The 25,532-nt window shown below is 37.6% G+C and overlaps 2 protein-coding genes across 3 annotated transcripts in view; one reads left to right on the forward strand and one right to left on the reverse strand.

Moving 5' to 3' along the window:
* The window catches only part of LOC107564706 (protein Niban-like), a 29,640-nt gene extending 8,432 nt beyond the window's left edge, over window positions 1-21,208 (forward strand). The window contains exons 2-14 of the mRNA XM_016249842.1: window positions 8,290-8,420; window positions 8,561-8,689; window positions 8,777-8,891; window positions 8,963-9,127; window positions 10,918-11,033; window positions 12,760-12,864; window positions 13,230-13,392; window positions 17,623-17,810; window positions 18,055-18,201; window positions 18,525-18,635; window positions 18,752-18,859; window positions 19,825-19,936; window positions 20,030-21,208. Of these exons, the coding sequence (XP_016105328.1) occupies window positions 8,290-8,420; window positions 8,561-8,689; window positions 8,777-8,891; window positions 8,963-9,127; window positions 10,918-11,033; window positions 12,760-12,864; window positions 13,230-13,392; window positions 17,623-17,810; window positions 18,055-18,201; window positions 18,525-18,635; window positions 18,752-18,859; window positions 19,825-19,936; window positions 20,030-21,012 (2,573 nt within the window). The 3' untranslated portion in view covers window positions 21,013-21,208. The remainder of the gene's footprint in view (window positions 1-8,289; window positions 8,421-8,560; window positions 8,690-8,776; window positions 8,892-8,962; window positions 9,128-10,917; window positions 11,034-12,759; window positions 12,865-13,229; window positions 13,393-17,622; window positions 17,811-18,054; window positions 18,202-18,524; window positions 18,636-18,751; window positions 18,860-19,824; window positions 19,937-20,029) is intronic.
* Window positions 21,209-22,085: 877 nt separating this feature from the next.
* Window positions 22,086-25,532, reverse strand: part of kifap3b (kinesin-associated protein 3b) — a 34,595-nt gene continuing 31,148 nt past the window's right edge. For both annotated transcript variants that reach the window (XM_016249844.1, XM_016249843.1), the window contains one exon: window positions 22,086-23,333. In XM_016249844.1, the coding sequence (XP_016105330.1) occupies window positions 23,236-23,333 (98 nt within the window). In that variant the 3' untranslated portion in view covers window positions 22,086-23,235. The remainder of the gene's footprint in view (window positions 23,334-25,532) is intronic.

A 25,532-nucleotide genomic window follows, 5' to 3' on the forward strand; every position in this document is an offset into this window, starting at 1 on the left:
CTGACTGTAATGTTGGAAAGCCTTTCAGTATCTCATCTTTGGCTTGTGGGAGTTACGTAACAGAATGATCCATGGTGTCAGATGTTGGAGGACCACCTCAGTCCAAAATTAAAAATTATATTATCAGCATAACAATTTGAGTAAATAGGAGAATTTTTGTCTCCTGTTTGCTTTAATGACAGCAGGACTCAAGCTGCGTGAACTCCACAAGTTTGTTTAAAACTTGATGATCATGTTGTACATCATGTTTTGAGAAGATCCAAAGAACATCTTAAACTTCAGCAGAAGAACATCTGACCGTCTGTACAATGAAGTTCACAAGACCAGTGTCACAAATTTGTTTAGATACATATTTTTTCTTAATTTTACATCAGGATCCTAATGCTTCATACATTCCGTGTTTAAATCAGATTTTGTATCCCAGATTTTCAGTGTGGCCTCAGACTTGTATGTATTACTTGAGTGATCAGCTTGCCACATTACATTTTGGATTTAAAACTATTAAGGTTCGAAACAACCTCCCTCGTAAGCCCACACTGACAGAATAATTTAGCTCCTCCAAAAACTTCACATTTGCTGAACCACATGCTATTTTTCAGTTTGGACTGGAGGGACAATGGAGAGAGGGAAAGAGAGCATTCCTATCTGATATGTTAGTTATGGAACTGCCTGTCTCCCTTGTTGGGTGTTTCAGGCTACAGATTTCTTCTGCAGGCCAAGAGGTGATGGGAAAAGCAGGCCCTTCTCAGCTGGCCATCCAAACCACTGGACTTATAACTCAACATCACTAAGAGTTAAACAAGTGGTGTCGCCAGTATAAAATTGTAAAGTGCAGTAAAACAAGACAGTAAAGTGTAATTAGTTGGCTTCTAAGACTGTATTGCAAGCTACAGTATTTGAGATGCACTTTTAAAACAAAGATTCCAAAAGTAGGTTTTCGCAGCAATGCCAAAGAACCCTTTTGGGTTCCACAAATAACTTTTCAGTGATCAGTTATTAAAAGAACCATTTAACACCATAATGTAAAGAAAATTGTAATAATCTAAAGAACCTTTCCCACTAAGAACCTTCTGTGAAATGAAAGTTCCCATGAATATTTAAGATGAAGGTTCATGAAACCATCAATGCCAATAAAGAGCCTTTATTTTTAAGAGTAATGAACAAGAAATATATCCTACGTCTTTTAACTTTTACTTACTTCAGATTGTATTTTTAACTTTCAGAGATACTTGTTCTGAAAAATTTTGTAGTTACACGGCACTGAGAAAGCATGCAGGAGTTCAATGCAAACTCAGTTTGCTTATAAATTCTGCATCATTTTATCTGTTGGTTGTTCCGCTTCATAAATGTCATGTTTTGGCAGTATCTCAGGCTGTCTCAGCTATGAAATGTAGGACATTTTGAAATATAATCATAAAGAAAACCCTTTTTCCAGTCCCACTGTGAGGACTGTAGATACAGAGAATGGAAAGCACTTTTATTTCAGTTTCAGATTTTAGTTGAAATCATTGGCCTCATCTGAGGTGTATCGTTTGTATTGAACCTTTCACCTGATTTCACAGCTGCCTCGGAAGTTAGCAGCACTTGAGTTTGCAGGAAATGACCTCACTTCACAAATAACACATATCATGTAGATGCTTTGTTCTTTTTCTCACTATAAGCTTTGGGTGGCATGATTGTGTGTTTGATATGTTTTCATAGTTTGTGCTGTCCTAAAGGGATTTCACATGGGTTACGCTTACCTTGTTTTCACCCTCCTCTTTCCTGCATCAAAGGAACATACATTATGTAGAGCAAAGGATAAGGGACATATAAAACAACAAAACTAAAGTCCCAGACACCATCCTCTGTCAGGATACCAGTGATCAGGGGAGAAACTGGAGACGGGGGCTATTTAAAACCCTGTTTGTGTGTGGGGAGATGAAGGAAGTTTAAGAACAAAGTTATAGTACAGATGTGCAATAGTCTGCAAAACAGTTGAGAAAACACTCCGTATTTATGAATTGCCCAGGGGGGAGAGACCCACAGATCTGCTTAACTCATCATTGGACACAATACATTTCACATGCTATTTATCAGTGACCATCTGCCTCCTTATCTGTTGTTTGTCTATATACATATAGTTTGAGGTCAGTAAGATTGTTTGTTTTTTTTCTTTTCTTGCAAGGAATTAATACTTTTATTCATCAACCATTAAATTGATCAAAAGTGACATTATTTATAATCTTAAAACAATTTCCATTTCAATAAAATTTTCTTTATCAAAAAAATTATGAAAAGTAGAAATGTTTATTAAGCGCCAAATCAGCATATTAGCATGATTTTTGAAGGATCGCGTGATACTGGAGTAATGGCTGTTAAAAATTCACCTTTGCCATGAATAAATTACATTTTAAAATAAACAAAAATGTGAAAAATATTACACAATATTGCAGTTTTTTATTATCTTTTTGATCAAATATAAATGAAGCCTTGGTGACCCTAGTAAAAAAAGTAATTATGTATTTAAAGTACATTTATTTCATACAAAGTATAGTTCAAATCTATTAGCATACTTACTGACATATCGCTCAAGACTTACTGATATAAAAAGTATAATTAAGCTTTTTTTGTTTTTGGAGTACTACTTGTGCACAATGTACATTTCTTAATATTAAGCCTAAAATGTGTTTTATTGTCATTATTGATGAAGATTATTTGATCTTTGAATAATATCAGTCTTTAAATGCAAAATATTTAAAGTGTACCTGAAGTATACTTGCAATAGTTACACTTTAGCACAATCAAATATACTTCAGTATATCTTTAGTTGAACTTCAGCACTACTTCCGCACAATTAAAGTGCGTTAAGTACAATATTAGCAGCTCTAATCTATAGCAGACTTTAAGTATACCAGTTTAGTATACCAAAGGTACAATTTCAGGTTATTTTTATTAAGCACATAAATATGTAAATGTATTTGTATGCACTACTATAATTGATTCAGCTTTTTTCTCTCTGTTTTCTTGAGAGTTGAGGATTTATCTGCGTCAATACATCCTGCAATTACATTGGACCTGTAATAGGCACCAATTATATTTAATTATACCAATTATCAAGAAAGGCCCACTGCCATACAAAGATTCCACTAGCACTAGTAGCTGTTTGAAATCTCAGTCCAGATGAAAGGATGCCGAGGACAAGTATAAACACTGTGTGTATTAAAAAATCTGAAGAGGTTATTTTTTTCTGTAAAAACTCCCTGGGATGTGTAGTAGATATGTCTTCATTTGAATGCACTTTTGCCCTCTTGTATGTGTCTCTTCGTGTTTCAAGCCTGTAGAAGATATAACTGACACAATGATAATTCTTAAAACCTCCAAAATTCAGTGAATTTGGACAGTGTGGTACAAAATCAAAATGCAAAGTACAATGTTGCAGTACTACAGGTGCATCTCAATAAATTAGAATGTCGTGGAAAAGTTCATTTATTTCAGAAATTCAACTCAAATTGTGAAACTCGTGTATTAAAAAAAAATCAATGCACACAGACTGAAGTAGTTTAAGTCTTTGGTTCGTTTAATTGTGATGATTTTGGCTCACATTTAACAAAAACCCACCAATTCATTATCTCAACAAATTAGAATATGGTGACATGTCATCAGCTAATCAACTCAAAACACCTGCAAAGGTTTCCTGAGCCTACAAAACACAAAATCATCACAATTAAAAGAACCAAAGACTTAAACTACTTCAGTCTGTGTGCATTGAATTTATTTAATACACGAGTTTCACAATTTGAGTTGAATTACTGAAATAAATGAACTTTTCCACAACATTCTAATTTATTGAGATGCACCTGTACTGCCAGTGCTACTGTTGTGAATATGGTCCGAGAGGTGAGTTGCTTCATAGTTTCTGTCTTTTAGAAAGAAATATTTGCTGAGTTGTCCAGGATTTACAACGGCTGTGCTCTTATCACAAGTGTGTGCTTGTGTGGTGTGTATTTGTGGTGTGTGTGTGTCCTTACAGGAAACCATTCTCTCATCTCTCTGCCCTCCTCAGAGCAGCTGTCTGTTCTCTAACTCAATTTAGCCCAAGTCTATCCAACTGTATTTGTGCAGCACCTTTAAAAACAACGTTTCCCCTGAAAGTTGCTGGACTCTAATACTCCAATAATTAAGAAAACTTCCTTTAGAGGAGGGGGATGGGGGTTTACAAGGAGGAACGAAATCTGCCTCAAATAAGCAAATTATTTTAAAATAACTGATATTTTTCCATTTCTTCAAGATGTTTCAAGAAGTTGCATCCTATTTATTTATTTTATTCTATTTTTTTTTTTGATGGAGATTCCGCATTTAAAGTGTGGCATACTGTGAAGCAATAAGAGTGTGAAGTCATGTGAAGTGAAGTGTGAATAATGTTTTAGTGTTACTGTAGTACAGTAGTTTTTTTTGTAGTAGTAAATGTAGTAACTTGTTTTGTCATACTGTTTTGATAAAGTTTGCCTAAGTGTATTGGTTATTTTGAGATGTACCAGTTTTATTACTGATGGCAAAGTATTCTGTCTTTTTTTTGTTGCTTACCTTCCTTGTCTCTAACATTTAAGCTGGTTGAACCATTCCTGACTTTGATCATTTATGTATTTGTATATGACACATGATTTATGTATAATTTATATGCTAGTGGATGGTGAGAATCAAAAACAGGAACTGATTATTGGGTTTGTATAATTAAATATCCAACTTCAGTCCCTTTTAACCCAGGAATTGGCACTCAATGAAAGGCAGAATATTCTTGTTGTCATGTGTTTCTTCAAATGATTTAATTTAATTTAATTTAATTTTCAATGTTTATCTAATTAAAAGAATAATTAACCCAAAAATAAAAAAGAAATAATTACTTAAAGGGGTCATATGATGCTATTTTAAAGATCATTATTTTGTGTAACAGAATATGTTGACATGCTTTAATGTTCAAAAAACACATTATTTTTCAAATACTGGTACATTATTGTAGGTCCTCTATGCCCCGCCTCTCTCAAACATGTCGTTTTCAACAAAGCCCCCTCCTTTTACAGGTGCAGTCTGCTCTGATTGGCCAGCTATTTTAAAAAAAAATTTTTAGAAAGAGTCTTTGTGCACAGCCAGCCTTGTACTCTTCTAGGTTCAAAAAACTGTCATCCATAAAATGTGTTGCACAAATTCGAACATCTGAGTTGTGCTGTTCTGTTGTAAATAAATCTTAACCAATGATTCCTAATTGCATCTACTTCCGGAAGGCCAAATAAAGTGCTTTTTCTTTCGCACTGAAACACACAGCGTCTCCCTGACATGGCTGCATCATAGCTAACAAAATATATATTGTGTGTTGGAGTGTTCCAGACGCTACAAAAGAATATCTCTTTGGATTTGAGACTTTGAGTCTTTGCAACTTTACAGATCTTTTTTATGCACCAAGAGCTTGTAACACTCCAAAGAGAAAGGAAAACTTGAAATCACATCATATGACCCCTTTAAATCATTACTTATTTATTTATTGTTTGTTTGTTTTTGAAATACAAAACAGGACAACAGAGCACCATAAAAGTAATCCTTATGACTCATGTGCAATATTTTAAATATTCTGAAGCTAAATGGGAGATTTATGTGAGGAACAGAGAGACTTAAATCAGATCAGATCATTGAGTCAGCTGAAATGAAAAAAGTGGGATTTATGAATAAATCGTTCAGTTCAATTTTTGAACCGGATCAACTGGTTCAAATGAACAGGGAAGTTTATCCATGACTAATGATTTCCGTTACTTTCTCACACAAAGAAAATGTCTGAGAATTAATTTAGGTTTTTAAGTAATGTCTTGAACAACTCCACATGATGATAACAAGAAGCCAACAAGTTTTAGCAGATGAGTTCAGTGATGGTTACTTGTTTACCGTGGCAAGATATCAATCAGGTAAATTTTCAACATTAAAATCACATTTTAAGTTGATATATCAGGCTCACATTAAATCTAGACTCCACAACAACCCTCTTTGTAATCTCAAATCAACTGTATGATCAGAATCATCATGGTGACCATAGCTGGACCACGAGTCGGTAGTATTCTGTCTAAATTTGATCAGACACTGTTTTGCAAAGCAAAAATGGTTAATAAAGCATATCTAATGTGCCCTGTAAATTACATATTGTGCAGCTGCTGCCAATGGCTTCTTCCAGACAATCAGAATTCTATGCTACACCTTGGCAGAAAATAATATTTCCAAGGATATTTTTCTTTAAAATCTTGGAAATTGGGATCTAAGCCCAAGAGCTGTTGCAAATAAAGTTTTGAACTTAGTTTGCTCAGTGGAATAATGCTGAAATGGACTCAGGCCTGCGTTCTCTGCCATGTCTCTGGCAGTGCAGTGAAGTGGTAAAAGTGGCTCAGTCTTTAGAAATGAGTCAGGGAATTTCTCCTCCCTCAGAGTCAGGAACAATAAGATGCATGATCTCACTGTATTAACTGAACACCTGTCACTGTAGATATGTTAGATAGATAGATATATATATATTGTGATATGTATTATTATAAAGTTAAATTTCTTGTGTTGTATTTTGGTCATATCACCCATTCCCAGTCATGTATGATTCAACAAACTATAGCTGAATTTGGCATAATATATGCAACAAAAATATGGAACAAATAGTCAGAATAGTATGCTAGTATGATGTTCCCAATAAATTAAAGGTATTAAATACTACAAATAAATTCAGCAATAGATTCAGTATCTTGGTTTATTTAAATTAATTTTTGGTCTGGATCGAAATCTCTAAGAGTCTCGAAGGGTCTAGTTTTGTCTGGATTTGGGTCTTGAGGGGTCTAGTCTTGGTCTGGATCTGGGTCTTGAGGAATTTATTCTTGGTCTGGATCTGAGTCTTAAAGGGTCTAGTCTTGGTGTAGATCTGGGTCTTGAAGGGTCTAGTCTTGGTCTGGGTCTTGAAGGGTGTAGTCTTGGTCTGGATCGGTGTCTCGAGGGGTCTAATCCTTGGCTGGATCTGAGTCTTAAAGGTCTAGTCTTGGTCTGGATTTGGGTCTTGAAGGGTCTAGTCTTGGTCTGGACCTTGAAGGGTCCAGTCTTGGTTTGAATCTCAAGTATCTTGGTCTTGAGGGGTCTAAACTTGGTCTGGATCTTTGTCTTAAAGGGTCTAGACTTGGTATGGATCTGGGTCTTTAAGGTTCTAGTCTGGTATGGATCTGGGTCTTGAAAGGGACTAGTCTTGGTCTGCATCTTGAGGGGTCTATAGTCTTGGCCTGGATCTGAGTCTTAAAGGGTCTAGTCTTGGTGTAGATCTGGATCTTGAAGGGTCTAGTCTTCGTCTGTGTCTTGAAGTGTGTAGTCTTGGTCTGTATCGGTGTCTCGAGGGGTCTAATCTTGGTCTGGATTTGGGTCTTGAAGGGTTTAGTCTTGGTCTGGATCTTGAGGGGTCCTATCTTGGTCTGGATCTTTGTCTTAAAGGGTCTAGACTTGATATGGATTTGGGTCTTGAAGGTTCTAGTCTGGTATGGATCTGGGTCTTGAAAGGTCTGGTCTTGGTCTGAATCTTGAGGATCTTGGTCTCGAGGAATCTGGTCTTGGTCTGGATCTGGGTCCTGTCGTGTCTAGTTTTGGTCTGGATCTGGGTCTTAAAGGGACTAGTCTTGGTCTGCATCTTGAGGGGTCTATAGTCTTGGTCTGGATCTGGGTCTGGTCTTGGTTTGGATCTTGAGGGGTCTAGTCTTGGTCTAGATCTTGAGAGGTCTAGTCTCGGTCTGGATCTGGGTCTTGAAGGGTCTGAATTTGGTCTAGATGTATTGCTCTGGGTTTTTGAGGGTCTGGTCTTGACTACACCTCTGTGCTAAATTTAAATATATTTGTAATTACACATTTTCAATGACGAAGTTACAATTAATATATTTAAAATAAATTAACCTCAAATGTAATGTCAAATAACACACTCCAGTTAGAAATATAGTACTTAATTTGTACTTTAGTATGTAAATCAATGCATCAAAATAAGTGTGCTTCTTTAAAGTATGGCAAAAGATTATTAAAGCATAATGATTAAAAAAATGTACAAAGAAATTTAAAAAAAAAAATTTAAACTGTACTGAACGGTATTAATAACCAGTCATGAAAGTAAACTCTTTAAGCCTTTTATTTTATTAATATGTTATTTGCAAGTACAGTTTTTTTAATATACTTTTAAGATCTTAGGTACAAGTGCACATTTAATACAATTAAGCTCACTTCTTTTTCACAAGTTTAATCTGATCTTTCATGTGTGTGTAGGCCGGACAGAGGCTGAGCTGAAGAACTTTAGTCCTCATTACAGAAGGCAAAGCTGTGTCGCCTTCTTTTGCCATCTGAAGGATGAGGTGGAGCAGCACAGAGCAGGACAGGCCCAGCTCCTCAGACAGAAGGTGAAATCTTAACACTCTTATACTGACAACATCAACTAATGTAGTGATTTTATTGTGCTCTAACTTACATTATCAGTGTTATCTGATTCATGCTGTTGCAGAGTTTTACTCTCACTGACACTAGCATGTTTCACTTCTAGGAATCACCGCAGGCCTCAGAGGTCCTGTACAATGATAGCGTGCTTTACTTTGATGACAACAGAAAGTGGAGAGAGAGATTTGTCGTGGTCCGTGCCGACCATAGCCTGGAGCTACACGATAGCCAGGAGGTTAAAAGTTATCTTTGATCATTTTAACATAAAGGCACTTTTTCTGACAAAACATTCTCATGATGCTGTTATATTTCACACATCCAGTCATATACAAAGGGAACCCCAGCCCGCCACAAACTCCTGCCAACAGGGGGCACAGTGTTGACCTCAGAGGAGAAATACACTACTGTCGTAGACAAGGCCTTCCCTGATCTCAATGGTGAGTGTTTGTCTAGTTCTCCATCCTGATCTCTCTATTCCCGTTGGAATGAGTGTTTGTGTGTTGTTCAGGTTCTAAGGAAGAGCCCTCTGTTCCTATGGTGGCGGTTCCCGGTCCGCTTCCTGTGTACCTGAGACTGCCTTACAGACGAGACTCGTACTTCTGTTTCCAGCAGGAGGAGAAGCGGGCCCGCTTCGTCTCGATCCTGAATCACTGCATTCGGCATCAGAACCAAGGTATCAGATCAGCACTGCCTCTGTCTCAGAGTGCACTTTTGACTTTGCGTTTGCGGTCTATGATCAAATTTGTGAATTATACCCCAAGAATCCGTTCTGACTAATTCTCCACCCAAAATCAACCCTAAACACATGCTATATTACAGTAGCGAGGCTGATGAGAGGATACCTCAAGCTGTGTGTGGCAGCCTCTGCTCTTGCATCAGTTTACTACTGTTTTTCTGTGGTGGTCATGGTGATACACTAATAAGATCCAGAATTGCAATGCTCTCTTCCTGCGTACTTACTGCTTAGCGGTTACATTGCCTCTGCAGAGCATTATTTGTGCAATATTCTTCATCACACAACTGCATAAGACTCCTCTTTCACACCTTCATGCTTTATGTACTGGGTGAGAGGAGAGTTAACCACCTACACAGAGTAGAATCAAACTGTTTTAACATTAAACATAATTGTTTCGTAAGTTGAAAGTCAGATTAGAAAAGACTTCGAAATAAGCCTCACAATTTAAGGTGTCATGTTTGCAGCACAGTGCTGTGGGATGACGTACATACCAAATGTACTTAGATTTAAGGGTCAAATCACAAACACTTATTGTGAGAAATAATAATAGTGATGATGTCTTAGTTAGCATTTTTGCCTTAGGAGCATTAATGATCATAGACGTTAGCAGTGTTAGGGAAGCTACTCATACTCATAGCTACTCATATTGTAAAGAAGTTGTACTACATTCAACTACTTAAAGTTAATTTTTAAACTTAGAGTTTTATTTTCCAAGTATATTTTATGTAGTATACAGTATATACTAATACCAATATATTGTACTAATAGTATATTTGTCATTGTACTATTTTAATACTTCTTCTGACTAAATTGGCCCACTTTTTAGTTTCTAAATGTATACTTTTAAGTGTACTTTAAGTGTACAGGAGTAAACTCTGAATATACAACTAGTTTACAGACTTTTTTATAACATAAGTGAGCTTATACTGTTAGTTTACTAGCTATATACTTCTAGCCCACTTTTTATTTTGTGAAACATACACTGAAGTATAGTCTTACTTTTCTTAAGTATAGTATATCTCAGTTAAATAATTTAGCATTAGGCCAATAATACTTTAGTATTGACTTTTCTGTATACTTGTCTTTATTTTAAAAGTAGAAAGTATATTATTCTCTTTTTTAGTTAAAAATAAGTATACTAATAGCACACTTCAACAAATGTCTTTTTGAAAGGGTAGCCTTTTGAAATTAGTTTAGAAGCTACAAACATGCTACAAACAAAAAGTAGCTAGCTGAAGCTATTAAGGAGGACACTATTTAAAAAAATCGGACTAACAATAATAATATATAATTTATATAATAATTTAAAACTATGTATTTATTATACAAAAAAAGTTTTCTTGAAACTTGATTATGGTTATGACTGTGTAATGGATAAATACAGCTGAAAAAATTAATAAAACGAAGTTTTAAGAAAGTGCAGCCTTTAGTTATTTCATTTTAATATTAATTTTAATAATCACATATTTTTTTAAATAGGTGAGATACTGTCACACTACTGAAAATGTAGTTGCGTTAGTAGTGTTGAGACATTTAGTTAGTACTCTAGTTACTCTGTACAAGATATTTAAGGTGATGTGTTTCTCAGTTTTCTCTCATTAACTTGGTATTTCCAAGTCATTTCTGTGTCTTGGTCTTTTCCCTTTTTTCTGGAACCAGAAAAGAGAAGTTGCTCACATGATTCTATATTACACAATCGATTCATCTGACATCTTATGTCTCTGTAGATTATCTGAAGAGTATGGAATGTGAGGTGGAGGCTTTCCTAAAGGCCATTCACTTCTACAGGCAGGAGAAGGGTCACTATGAATCATGGGATATGCTGGTGGGCACTGACTGTCAGGTGGGCCTCCCGGTCTCCATATTACTCACAAGCATGTTTTGAATGAGTTTCCAGAAAAGCAGTGTCCACTTCTTTTGAATGAATCAGATGAGTCATGATGTAGTGGCCACAGAGATGAACAAATAGCGTGACGAATGTGCTGGGATTAAAGCAGGCATCATAGTGTGGTCAGCAGGCTGGTGGAGTCGCTGACTGAGTGTGGACAGAGCTGCCGGTCAGTGATTTAGGAATTTGGGTGTCATGCTGTTAACAACCCATCTGCGGCTCAATGGACCGTCATTTCATGCTTGACAAAGTTTTAAAAGTATAGTTATATTTTAAAAGGACTGTTTTTGTAAATCCAATTTTTTCAATGTTTACAAGAGCATGTCAATGTGATAGGTAGGTAGTATTATTTAAATTAATAATTCAGTATTTTAAAATGTATATTTAATAACTTATTTAATAAGTAGATACTACAGAGGGACATGGTGACTGGAACAAACTTTTGTATTCTGTTCACTCTCATCGTCACTAAATTTTCTCAGAGGAACGCAAAACTTGTGTGAGTGAACACAAAAGATTTTCACTCAAATCAAGGGAACACAAACGTTTTGTCAACACAAAAGCAATTACATTTTTTTTCTCCTATCTCAGACTTTTACTACACCATGTCCCTTTAACATAGCATGCACTTGCAAAATGTTTGTGTTCCCTTGCCAGACTTTTGTGTTCCCTCAAGAAGTTTTGCAAAACTCATGCATAACTGCCTTAGCAAGCACCACAAATTATTATTGATATGTTGTGCCTTGCAAAAATTCATACCAAAGCTCCTGTTGTTGTGAAATCTTAAGATCACAGCAGGGTCTTTCACAGGATGTCCTGTAGCTACTTAAGGAAACACCTCTGCCTTCCTCCAGCTATTGTTAAATCCCATTTTGAACCCTAATTTGGCAGACAAGGTGTTGTTGTGTAAGGGAACTGAACACAGACATGTAAAATAAGCTATTTTTACAATCAGTCACTATCACTATAAGTCATATCACTATAACCCCGACAAAGTGATGAGGACCAACACAATGTACTTATTGTACATCTACTTAACAAATAAATAAATGGCATACTGTTACATGTCTTACATTTCCAAAAACCTGCAGTACCGCAGTGTCTGCAAAAAGTGTGTACATCTGCTCAGACCCTGACGTGACGCTAAGCACTTTTCTACGTCAATGGCAGTTTTTTACAAATATGAGCGTTGGTTTGGATTTAAGCGCAAGATCAAATCTGAGGCCCGTTGTGCTAAAAAAAACTAAAAAAACAATAAAAACGACTTTATTCAACAATTCTTTACTTCCATGTCAGTCTCCGTTGCACATTAACGACAGTCTTGAGCATTGTTAATAATAATAAATGTTTCTTGACCACAAACATGAGCATATTACAAATTATTTTTAATTCTATTTTTGATCAAATAAATGTTTTTTTTTTTTTGTAAGTTTCAGTAATTTTTAAAGCATATTGAGTTTTACTGACAGACCGTTTTATTTGCCTGATAAATACAGCTCAATATCCACACAGGACTCAAATGCCACGTCTGTCCATTCTGTCCGCTGCAGATTGATTCATTGCTATGACATTACAACAACTTTTGCTCTTCCTTCATGAGTCTGTGCCATGTGGGTGCTTTGTGTCTTGACTCAGTCTGGTATCATTGGCTTCAGTAGTGACTCCCTCTGCCTATCTGCAGGTGCTGGCTAACCTGGTGATGGAGGAGCTGCTGCCCTCACTGCAGACAGAGCTGTTGCCAAAGCTGAAGGGAAAGAAGCCGGAGAGGAAGAGGGTGTGGTTTGTGGTCAGTGAGATCAGCCTCTGCACCTCACGTGTATTCTTAGAACTTTGACACGCTATGTGTTGAATGTCACAGTTGGGCAACATTTTGACTGGTCCACTCTGGATAACTGGAATGATCTGTATTTATTAAATAAATCCATTGTTTTTCTGGCCCCCACACCATCCAAAACAATAAAAGTTTTATACCATGAAAAATAATTATCCTTCATGGCTTGTGCCAGTTGGAAAAGGCCACTTCTCTATAAAGGGATGTTTAACATTTAGGCAACATGTAGACAAAGGCAGCTCTGTGTTCATAATGAAGTGGGTTTATGATGGCCATATTTAGGTTGAATGTGTTTTCTATTTATTTCCTTCTGTGGTTAGACAGTGGAAGCGACCTACGAGCTTGTGCATGAACAAATGCGAGAAGGATTGGAGAGTTTGAAAAATGAGTGCAGAGAAGCCACCAAACAGCAGGAGGCGCTCATCCGCTCAGATATGGACCAGATCATCAACTCACAAACATTCCTGGAAACTAAACTGCAAGGTATAAACAGAGTCTATACAGTGTATCAGCCTTATGGTCCATTCCTTTCTGTTGTGTGTTTATATACACTACTATTCAAAAGTTTTGGGTTAAAGGTTTTTTTTAAGAAATTAATACTTTTTTTAGCAATACTTTTTTCAAGCTTTTAATTGATCAAAAATGAAAACAAAGACATTTATGTTACAAATGATTTCTATTTTAAATAAATGCTGTTCATTTGAACTTTTTATTTTTTCAAAGAACCTTAAAAAAATTAATAATGCTTTCCACAAAAATATATTAAGCAGCACAACTTTTTTCAGCATTGATAATAATATTAAATGTTTCGAGCAGCAACTCTGCTGTCACAAGTTCACCAGCCTAGTCACCAGCTCAGTCACCATACTTCATTAAGGACTCCATTTCCCAGCATCCCGCCTGCTTCACACCTGCACCGCATCCCCAATCAGCACACCTGCCACTTTTCACCTCATCACCTACTATATATAAGCAGTCACTTTTCACACCCTCATTGTCTGGTCTCGTCGAGGTTTACCCTTACCTGATTCCTTTCGTACTCATCAAGTACTCCAGTGTCGGCTCTAGCCCCGGACCAGAGTCGAGAGATGGCTCCTGTCCCTGAGTTTGGCCCAGAGAGGGTATCTGTGCCTGACCAGAGTGCAGTGCGGGCTCCAGCCTCTGAGCAGAGTCCAGTGCAAGCTCCCAGCCCTGACCCAGTGAAGGCTCATGCCCCTAACCAGAATCCAGAGCATTCTCCAGTCCTCGACCAGAGTTCAGTGTCGGCATCATCCTTGGAGCAAAGTCTAATGTCGGCTTCAGCCCCTGACCAGAGTCAAGTGCCGGCTTCAGCCCTCGACAGGTGTCCAAAGCAGGCTCCAGGCTTCAACCAGCCTTTGACCAGAGTCCAGTAAAGGCTCCTGCTCGGTCTGTTTTCCTCACGGTCTGTTTCTCGTGTTGTCACTTCTGATACAGCCAGCCTTTTCTCTGAGGCCTTCTCGTCTCTATCTGAAAGTGTGTTAAAACTTCCTGACTCAGATCTTGGAATAGAAGAGATGATAACGCTTTTTAATAATGCCTGCTCCTGTGTTTTAGATTCTGTTGCTCCTTTTAAAGTTTCAAAACCCAAAAGAAGGTCAGAACCTTGGATAAATAGTGATATACGAGTTCTCAGACAGGAATGTAGGAAAGCTGAGCACAAATGGAAGAAAGACAAACTGCAAGTGTCTTATGAACTCTTGAAAAACGCTCTTTCTGCCTACCAGCATTCTGTAAAAAATGCAAAAACTGAATATCTTTCTGAATTAATATCTAAAAATTCACACAATCCAAAAATTCTGTTTAATACGTTAAATACTATTTTTTCTCCTGCTAACACTTCTGGTCTGGACAGTACTCCAGAGACCTGCGCAGCATTCCTACATTCTTTTATGGGAAAGGTGGACGCCATACGGTCTACTGTTACAATGTGCAGTCATGACCCCTCTGAACCACTCCCCTGCCATGTTTTTTTTGAACGGTTTGAACCAATATCCCTTTCTGAGCTTGGCGATATAGTTCACAAGATTAAGCCTACCACTTCTCCTGTTGATGTTATCCCCACCCAGCTCTTTAGAGAGGTCCTGGATACTATCAGCCCTAGTGTACTGGCTATTATAAACAGATCCTTAGACAGTGGCCGTTTTCCTATATGCCTCAAACAAGCAGTGACCACGCCTCTTCTTAAGAAGCCAAATTTAGACACAACCAATCTTAAAAATTTCCGCCCTATTTCTAAGTTGCCATTCTTGTCTAAAATTTTGGAGAAAATTGTTTTAAATCAGTTATCGGCATTTATGCTGACGATACTCAGATCTACATTCCTCTCAACGCTGATCACTCTTATGCTGACCTTTTTAATTGCTTTGAAGATATTAAAGGCTGGACTGGCAGAAACTTTCTCCAACTAAATGAAAGCAAAACTGAGATTGTTGTCTTTGGACCCCCAGGTGCTGTCTCTGATATCACTATTAATCTAGATTCTATGTCATCAAACATTCATCCTTTTGCTAAAAGCTTAGGTGTGATTTTTGACACTGATCTGAAATTTGAAAAACAGATAAGTGCTGTGGTGAAGACTAAGGCAAATAGCCAAATTAAAATCTATGCTCTCGTTTAAGGATTTGGAGATAGTCACTCACGCCTTCATCACTTCCAGACTTGATTATTGTAATGCACTTTATATGGGTCTCAATTATTCATCACTGAATCGCTTGCAGTTAGTCCAGAATGCAGCTGCGAGGTTGCTGACTGGTACTAAGAGGAGAGAAAGTATTTCTCCTGTCCTAGCATCTCTTCATTGGTTACCGGTGCAACATAGGATCCATTTTAAGATTTTATTATTTGTGTATAAAGCATTAAATGATCTAGCCCCATCATACTTGTCCGAACTTCTCAGCTATCAGCAATCCTCTCGCTCTCTCAGATCCTCTGATAAACTTTTCTTGCATATACCTCGCTCTCGCTTGAAATTTAAGGGGGATCGGGCTTTCTCTGTAGCCGGTCCTCGACTATGGAACAGCATACCTCTGGACATTTGTGCCTTCCCTTCCGCCAATGATCTGAATCCTAGACACACGGCCAGGAGTGCCATTCCCTTTTCAGTCGGATTAAATGTATTTGCCACGGCCAGGAGAGCCGTTCCCATCGCTGTATGAATCAGCTACCCTATCACGGCCAGGAGTGCCGTTCCCATCGCTGTAAGAATCAGCTACCCTATCACGGCCAGGAGTACCATTCCCTCTTCAGTTGGATTAAGTTCTATTGTCAAGGCCAGGAGTGCCGTTCCCCTTTCAGTCGGATTACATGCCTTTGTCACGGCCAGGAGATCCGTTCCCCTCGTTGTAAGAATTAGCTACCATATTACAGCCAGGAGTGCCGTTCTATCTTTAGTCGGATTAAGACACCTCGTCACGGCCAGGAGAGCTGTTCCTTCTTTAGTCGGATTAAGACACCTCGTCATGGCCAGGAGAGCTGTTCCTTCTGCTATGGAGAGTACTTCCCCAGTCTCAGGCAAGAAAGCCATTCCTTCCATGAAATTCAAATCCCTAACCTTGACTCCTGTACTCTGGTGGTCGTCCCCTCCAGAGCGCCCTCCAAAGCTCGCCCCAGGGTCTCCTGCCCTGGAGGTGTCCTAACCTGCAAGCACCTCCCTATTTACCTGTCTGTTTCCTGCCACAGCTTACGGACACCCACCTTCCCTCCCCTGTTGAACTCTTTTTGGCACGGGGTTGTGCCTTCTGAGAGGGGGAGGTACTGTCACAAGTTCACCAGCCTAGTCACCAGCTCAGTCACCTTACTTCATTAAGGACTCCATTTCCCAGCATCCCGCCTGCTTCACACCTGCACCGGATCCCCAATCAGCACACCTGCCACTATTCACCTCATCACCTACTATATATAAGCAGTCACTTTTCACACCCTCATTGTCTGGTATCATCAAGGTTTACCTATACCTGATTCCTTTCCTACTCGCCTGCATTCTCACATCCTGCCATCTCGTCTTCAGCCTGCCATCCTGCAAAGAGGAAAAGAAACGTTGTTACTCCTTACCTGTCTTCGCCGTCTGCATCATCCATCGGACCTGTGTATTTCAAGTGAAAGCACACTTTAGGGGGAATAATGTAATTGCTTTAATATTTATCAATATTATTGATTAATATTCTTGTTTATATGCTAAATATTCATGACAATAAAATGAATCAGATGTTTCAAACAAACTAGTGAGTGGTAACTACATTACAATTTTGTGAAATGATTAAACATTTTGCTAAAATGCTCTAGACCTCATCATTACCATGATAAAATCTTGTTTAATAGCCACCAGCGATGATCTGACTTTGACTAAAACATTGACTGTTTACTATTGTCCACTTTTTTTTTTTTTTTTTTTTTTAAGAGCTGCTTTACAGCACAATTGAATTTTGTTTGCATTATTGACACTATTTTCTTGTTTAACACTGTAAAGCTGCCTTTGACACAATCTGTATTGTATAAAGCACAATATAAATAAACCTTCAGCTGGAGTACTGACTTAAATTACACGGAGACAATCAGGTTATATGACACTTGCGTACAAATTTAGATTAATATATTGCAATATTCTTATGCACATAAATGTAGTGAGTGAGACATACCAAATCTATCTTCTGTTGTTCTGCACCATTTTGACTTGATCTTTCTGTTTGTGTTAAGCTCTAGTATCAGAGCCAGCTGTGAAATACTGCTCCGAGAGCGTGGCTCCATACCTGACCTCAATCCTGGAGGAGCTGATGGGTCCGGTCAGCATAGGCTTCCAGGCCGTGAGGCTGTTGCTTGATGACGAGCTGACCCGCCTCTGCAAGGATTTCCCTCAGGGGGGAGTCACAGAAGAACTTCAGAGCGTAAGAGAGCATTTACCAATACGTGAAAATACAACATTTTGGCACAAGTGCTTGAAATAAATATTTATCTGCTGATTTCAACATTTAGCCAAGGCTACATTGCACAACACTTGAAGCAAATCAGGTCATTTTTTCCATTGGGAGCAGAGTGAAGTGTTGGACTATGATTAGATCATGTTGGAATAACAATCATCTGAACTCAGACTCCCTCAAGTTCTCATGAATCATGCCTGTCCATTCGTAGGCTTTGGAGCAGGTGGGTCGTGACCGGATGGAGGACTGTTACCAGCATGTGAACGTCCTGAAGGAACAGCTCCAGGAACTTCGCAACCGCTTCAAGTTCTCCAACTCTACACAAGTAGTTCACGGTACCCAGAATCAAATGCAGCAGGTGGGCGTCATCTGCAGCTTTTAGAGTGACTGGGCATTGTTAGACTTGGTGGGGCTTTTAGATGTTTTATGTTTGTGTAATGAAATACTTCATCTGGCCTTCTGACTCAAGTGTAATTGCATAAATCTTTTCAAATCTTTTTTCAGACCTTAGTAGTGGATATAAACAACTACTGGAATCATATATGTCATATAAACTGCTCCACCAAAAATGAAGTCAATGGAGAGCATTGCCTCATCTTGTCATGAACTTTGGTTCCCTCTACAGGTCATGGAAAAATAAATTAACTGTGGCATGCCTGTTATTTCTTTCACTCTTTTTAGTTGATGGAGAATGCCGTGTACACATTTGAGCTCCTGCTTCAGTCTGCCTTAAAGGACAAACCTGACAAACAGGCCTCAGTCATGGAGAAAGCCAAGCTGCGTGTCCTCAAGGTTGGCTTTGCCCACATTTATAAAGTGTATACAATCAGCATTACACCGTTTTGACAATAGAATGATTCTAATAAATGTGACATAATCATTATGGAAACTTTTGCTTTCCACTTTAGCAATTTGACTATGACAGCAGCACAGTAAGGAAGAAGATTTTCCAAGAGGCTCTGGTTGACATCACTCTGCCAGCCATCAAGAGAAACCTGGCACCTTCCTGCAAAACTGTACGCAAGAGTTTTTTTAAAATTTGAAATTACTCTTGAACATTTACTAGAATACATTATGTAGAGTTATTCTAGCAAGCTCTGTTTCTCTGATTAAATTAATGGAATGGAAATGGTAAAGTATTTAATAATTCTGGTTCAGATTTTGATTCATGTTAATTCATGAACTATTAATGGTTTCCTTAAGAGATTAATATTTGAAAAAAAAATCGTTGCCAGTTGATGACATTATTTCTATAATAAATACATTTAAAACAAGTCTGTTAAACTTTTTAGAGGTGACATAGAATACAAATACTAAAGGGATAGTTCACTTCAAAATGCAAATTCTGTCATTAATTACTCACCCTCGTGTCGTTTAAATTAAGTGTTAAATTTTTTCCATGTTCAAGGCCCAGAAAGAGAATAAATTGTTGAATGAAGTTGTTATTTTTGTTTTCTTTGTGCACAAAAAGTATTCTCGTAGCTTCATAACATTACGGTTGAACCACTGATGTCACATGGACTATTTTATCAATGTTCTCCTTACTACCTTTTTGGGCCTTGAATGTGGTAGTTGCATTGCTCAAAAATATATTAATTTATGTTCCGAAGATGAACGAAGGTCTTACAGGTTTGGAACGACATGAGGGTGAGTAATTAATGACAGAATTTTAATTTTTGGGTGAACTATCCTTTTAACTATATACTGAACAAAAATATGGAAATATATTCATTATTTGTAAAATACTACTGACAAAACAATGTATATCTTTAGATTTACTAAAAAGAACTATATGGCTGCTGGTTTAAGCTGGTCATGTGCTGGTCCTGAGCAGGATCTAGTTGCTTAAAACCAGCTCATGACTAGCTAAGTACCAGCTCAAACCAGCAGCCATGCTTCAAAACATACGCAGTTTTTTTTCAACAGGGTGTATGTGTTTGATTCACTAAAAATTTGTTGAATTCTTTTTCTCTTTTTGCAGGAGCTTCAGAATTTTGAACAGTTCATCTTTGCTGATTACACAAACTTTGTTCAAGTGGAGAATGTCTACGAGAACATACTGCTCAACCTTTTGAATAATGAAGTTAACAAAGGTAAACAGTTTGAACTGTTTTCAGTGTCTGAGTCATATGAATAACTTCAAAATACCAACATCAACGTATTCCTCAATATTTTTTGCCGTACAGTGGTAAAGGAGGCAGCTAGTCTGAAGAAGAACAACCTGTTTGCTGACAGTACTGACCTGCAATGTGTTAGTCAAAGCAGCCTGGCTGACAGCCGCACGCCGCCCCTCTCTGCCCCCTCCAGCCCCCCACAGGTATTGGCTTCTGTGGCTTTCCCTCAACAAGCAGAGCAGAAGATCACCTCTCCATCAAGAGGATCCGTCAGTGAGACACACGATGCTCCAGTCATTCCTACAGTGAAGATTACTCTATCTTCTCCAGAACCTACATCACCATTAAATGTTTCTGAAACAACTCAACCAACGTTACCTAATAATTCATCATCCATTCCAGAGGTCTCAGAGACTGAAGTGTCCTCAACCAAACCAGAAACCATCTTATCTGCAGAAGATTCATCTCCACAACCAGAGACACCTTCTTCTAAAGCAAAGGATGAAGTTACAGAAGGATCTTCTGTTAGTACAGACCGAGCAGTCTATCTCAACTCAACAGCTGAAGAAACTCCTGTTCCTCTCCTTATCACCTCTGAACCCCTAAATGTGGAAGCAGATGAAGAAAGTGTAAGTCCTCCTAAGTCTGAAATCTTAAAAGAGGAATCTGAACATATCGTCCAACCTGAAGTTAACCTGACAATCAACTCTGAAGTTTTCCCAGATGTATGTGCTGAAGACACTGCTGTGGATGCCAGTGTTTCTGATGAGCACGTTGTTGTGGATAACAAGGCATGTGAGGCAGCGCCTTCTAGTGATGAGAATAGAAATGAAACACAAGAGAGTCCTGCCGTGGATGCTTCTCCTCCTCTCGCCTCGGTTCCTGATGGTCTGGTAGGGGGCGCTGTTGCTATAACATCAGATCCGGAGATTAGCGCTGTGAGCACAGATTCCCAGGAAGAGACCGCGGACTGTGTGCAGGCTATCAGAGATCTCATCATGGAGGTCATCGAGGTAGAGGATGTAGTGAGACCTTGTGCTGAAAACCAGCCTTAAAACGGTTTGAATGATGTTCTGATGTGTTTTTATCAACTATTCAGCTCTGCTAACAAAACCAACTACAGTGTTTCTATTTTTTTGTTTCATTTTTTCATACACATTTTCTATTTTCAGTAATAATCTAAATATCGACATTAAATTATGAATTAAAAAAAAATAATTTGACTTGCATAGAAACCAAGTGCCTATGTAAACAGAATTATTTTTGTAACACTTATAACATATTAACAAAAACTATATACATACACATAAATATATATATATATATATATATGTATAACATAGAGAATCTGTGGGGTATTGTCAAGAGGAAAATGAGAAACAAGAGACCAAAAAATGCAGATGAGCTGAAGGCCACTGTCAAAGAAACCTGGGCTTCCATACCACCTCAGCAGTGCCACAAACTGATCACCTCCATGCCACGCCGAATCGAGGCAGTCATTAAAGCAAAAGAGCCCCTATCAAGTATTGAGTACATGTACAGTAAATGAACATACTTTCCAGAAGGCCAAAAATTCACTAAAACTGTTTTTTTTAATGAACTAATCTAATTTGTTGAGATAGTGAATTGGTGGGTTTTTGTTAAATGTGAGCCAAAATCATCACAATTAAAAGAACCAAAGACTTAAACTACTTCAGTCTGTGTGCCTTGAATTTATTTAATACACGAGTTTCACAATTTGAGTTGAATTACTGAAATAAATGAACTTTTCCATGACATTCTAATTTATTGAGATGCACCTGTAGATGGCTGTTTGTACTTGTGCAGTTTTTTTCAATACTTAATTTTAATGTTGAAACATTTTTGTTTTTTAATGTGAGAAAAAAAATAGAAACTCTACATTTTTAGATGGTACACAAATGTTTTTGGAGGACTGACTAATTTATTAATGTGTTGTGCTGGTTTGTACAGACAACTTTTTAGTAAATAACAGGAGATTGTGCTGATCACTAAACTATTATTTTGTACCATGCTGTAGATTTTCTGAAAATGAGACACAGTGCCTTTGTACATATGATTATCACAGTAAGAGTCAGTTAAATAAATTTCCACAAAACAGAGACAATTCATCAGTGCATTGTTTTATTTCTTCTGTTCGCAGTTAAGGTCAATTCACATTAATCTGTCAAACTCACAGGATCATTATAGCAGCAAAGGCCAAGATGTTAGGAGGCACATTTTGTGTCTGAAAATACAGAGTGGTCCTGAATTCATTGTGATAAATTAAAATTACAGTACTCTATAAATACAACTTAAAATTGAACAGACACATGCTACATCTCAATCAGAAACATAACCAAATTAAAGCAACAGCATAAAATAGTACCAGAGGCAGCATTTAGCACTTTACTTAAAGTGTTATAAGACTCAACCATTTTCACAGCAATGAACCCTGGACATTATTAGGTAGTTAATTCATAAATATCTCTTAGAGGAATAATGCCTCATATAAGCTAACAGACACAGTATATAGTTTTGTTATACATGACAATTAGTGCAAGTTATTTTGAATAAAGTGAGTGATGCTACATTATGAAGCTGTTAATGCAGTTTATGCATGTATGCAGTCAACTCTGGTTAATGAGAACAGGATAAATCAGTCAATCAGTAACATTTTAGCTGATTATTATTTAGAGGATATGAAGATGAGAACAGATTCATTCCAGTTCAATGAATATACTGTATACTATTAAAGTGCACTCCCTAAAACCTAAAAAAAAAAAACATAAAATGTATAAATAAAAGACTATTTTGAAACTTTAGACATTAGTAAGTCAGTTGTTTTACGCAAGATTAAGACATCTTAAACCCAAATTAAGTCAACTGAACTACAGCACTTCATAATATCCTTCATAAATAATAATAATACATAAGATAATGTAATGTACACAAATAATCTGTTAAGCATGATTACACAATGCCTAACAACATATTTGCATATATTCAAACAATGAGAAAAGTCCATTTATAACTTATATAATCATTTGAATATAAAATAACATTTTACATATTTGAATGTGCATGAACTACTGATCTTTTTGTTAATGAATAATTAAAAGTTATTATAAAGCATCACCAAGCATTTTACTGGGGTCTCGCTATTAAACCTGCCTTTAAATCCAAGGGTGGGCTCACATTTTCTGGAAGAGATTGGTTGGTTTGAGCGTTTGAGTTTTCTTGGAGATAAAAGTGGTCATGTAGTGAGCGATGAGATGGTGTTATCTAGCAGCTCTATCTGGTGGATCCGTAGCCGTGGAAGAACGGCTCGTCAGGACGAAAGCCGTAGGCAGTGGCAGGACGTCCGTCGGCTCCATCGCTGAAGAAAGATGTGAATCAAGTGAGCATAAATTCTGTTGATCGTGTTACCTCTGTTACTGTTAACATGTTACCTCCAAGAGGCACTAGATGGCCTTCTACCCTTTATATATATATATATATATATATATATATATATATAGTATACTATATAGTCTACTTAGTTTAAATATACTATATCTTATATATTATATAATTTAATAATATAAACACCACTTTACATACATTTATCATTTATATGTATATACGAAAATCATTATCTAGCTGGCTTTTTTTAAATACCAAGAATTACTAGTGATTTTTTTTTGAAGCATCAGGCAGAAGAAATTAGCCACACATGAGTAACATTTTATACTGTATGCCATAGTTTTACAAAAAAAATAAAAATAATTTATTTTCTCACATACACAGATATGTTATGAAAAATAAATAATAAAATGTATCAATTTCTGTGGTAGTGGTTCAAGAACACTGGACACATTTCATAACCTGACACCAATAACGATTAGTCATTAAAATTATGTTAAATAAGAAGTGAACACAAAGAATATAATAAAATAATGCACTAACTATATACTTCAACAAGATATAACACAAAAAAGAATCAACCAACAATTGTTCTGTGATATCTTGTTGAAGTATATCGTGTTAGTGCATTAATTTATAATATTCTGAGTTGACGATGTGACATAAAAAATGTAATCCATTATATGAGTATAAAATGAAAACGGCAAGCTTCCTTAAAAACATTTACCTGCTGTCCAAGATACCACAATATGGTCTAGGCTGCATACTGTCCCACATAAGACACACAAATGCTAAGATTTCAATTCAGTGAGCTCTGCATGCCAGTGTAAGCATTAGCCTTTATATTAGTTTAACATACTGCATATTATTGGCCAATGACAGTGTATAATACCGACTGCGACGTGTATTAAAATATAAAAAATAGTTACATTATTCATGTAAATCTGATGAATTAGTATTAAAACAAAGTAACAAGCTGAGATTTAACAGTGCAAAAGTGAGAGTAAAACAGCAGAGATGTGACACTTGCACCTTGACAAGCGTTTACACTCATTCAGGATGCACAGAGCCAAAAAAGTTCTGCGGTTCTAGAAACAAATTGGCCGTTGGCTCTGTCTGCCTACCTCTAAACCAACAGATTCAAGACTACAGCTTTTAAATTATGAGCTGTTTGCTTTGCCCCTATGTGCCCACATTACATTGTGTTGTTTTTAGCCTCATATGACCTCCAGTAATCAAACACAGCTCCTCTTAGCACCCCGACTCACACACTCTGCTGTCTAAAATATGTCTTTTTCCTATTGGCCTGCCAGATCTGTCAGGCTGAATTTGAACCGTGGGTAAGAGTGATTCATGTGCGGGTCGGCGCCACCTGTAGGTGCTCCGAGCCTCTGTTTTTGACTCCCAACACCTACATTATACCTCAGCACTTGGCCTTTCCTTGAAAGCAAGTTCTTTAGCAAGAAATACAGGCTTCCAGAGTTTGGGATAATCATCTACAGAGGGAGAGCTTTTATTGTGCTGAGAATTTATAGCTGCGAGTTATCAAGAGTTCATTTCGTGCTTCAACTCGGTAACATCACGTCATTAATTACGGGCTGATATTAACGCCCGAAAATGACAAGATGACCCCATTCTGATAAGAAAATGAATATGAATGGGAATTTATTCTACGATTTATCTCCACGACTGACCTGGCCTGTGATCTGTAGTGAGCACATTCCTGTCCAATTATGAGGCAGCCTGTCACCTCTTCCTGCACGGAGCTTCAAAACAGGGCAGTAAAAGCTGAGTGGGGATGGGATTGACAGCTCACAGGGAGCCAGGTCATCCCTGACGTTCTGGGAGGGAAAACGGTCAAAGGTACCCATAAAAAAAGACCCTTTTAACCAGACATTGTTTCATAGCTCAGAAGAGTGTGTTTGCACAGGAAATGGGTCTCGGCTCTTTAATAAAAGGACGTTTCTCCTCCTTTTTTCCCCAAGTTGTTCTCCAGCCCGTGCTTTGATCTCCCGTTCCTGTCACTTCTCCGGTTACATGCCCTACCTTGGCTGTCAAATCAACAGAACCCCCTTTCTTCCCCTTCCTTTGCCTGATTGCGATTCCACATCCCTGTTTTCTATTTTCCTCCTGCGTTCTCGTCCAAGCTCCCCAAGGTTTTAGGGACACGCAG

The sequence above is a fragment of the Sinocyclocheilus grahami genome, unplaced genomic scaffold (assembly GCF_001515645.1).
Source record: "Sinocyclocheilus grahami isolate Dianchi unplaced genomic scaffold, SAMN03320097.WGS_v1.1 scaffold957.1, whole genome shotgun sequence".
Taxonomy (NCBI): Eukaryota; Metazoa; Chordata; class Actinopteri; order Cypriniformes; family Cyprinidae; genus Sinocyclocheilus; species Sinocyclocheilus grahami.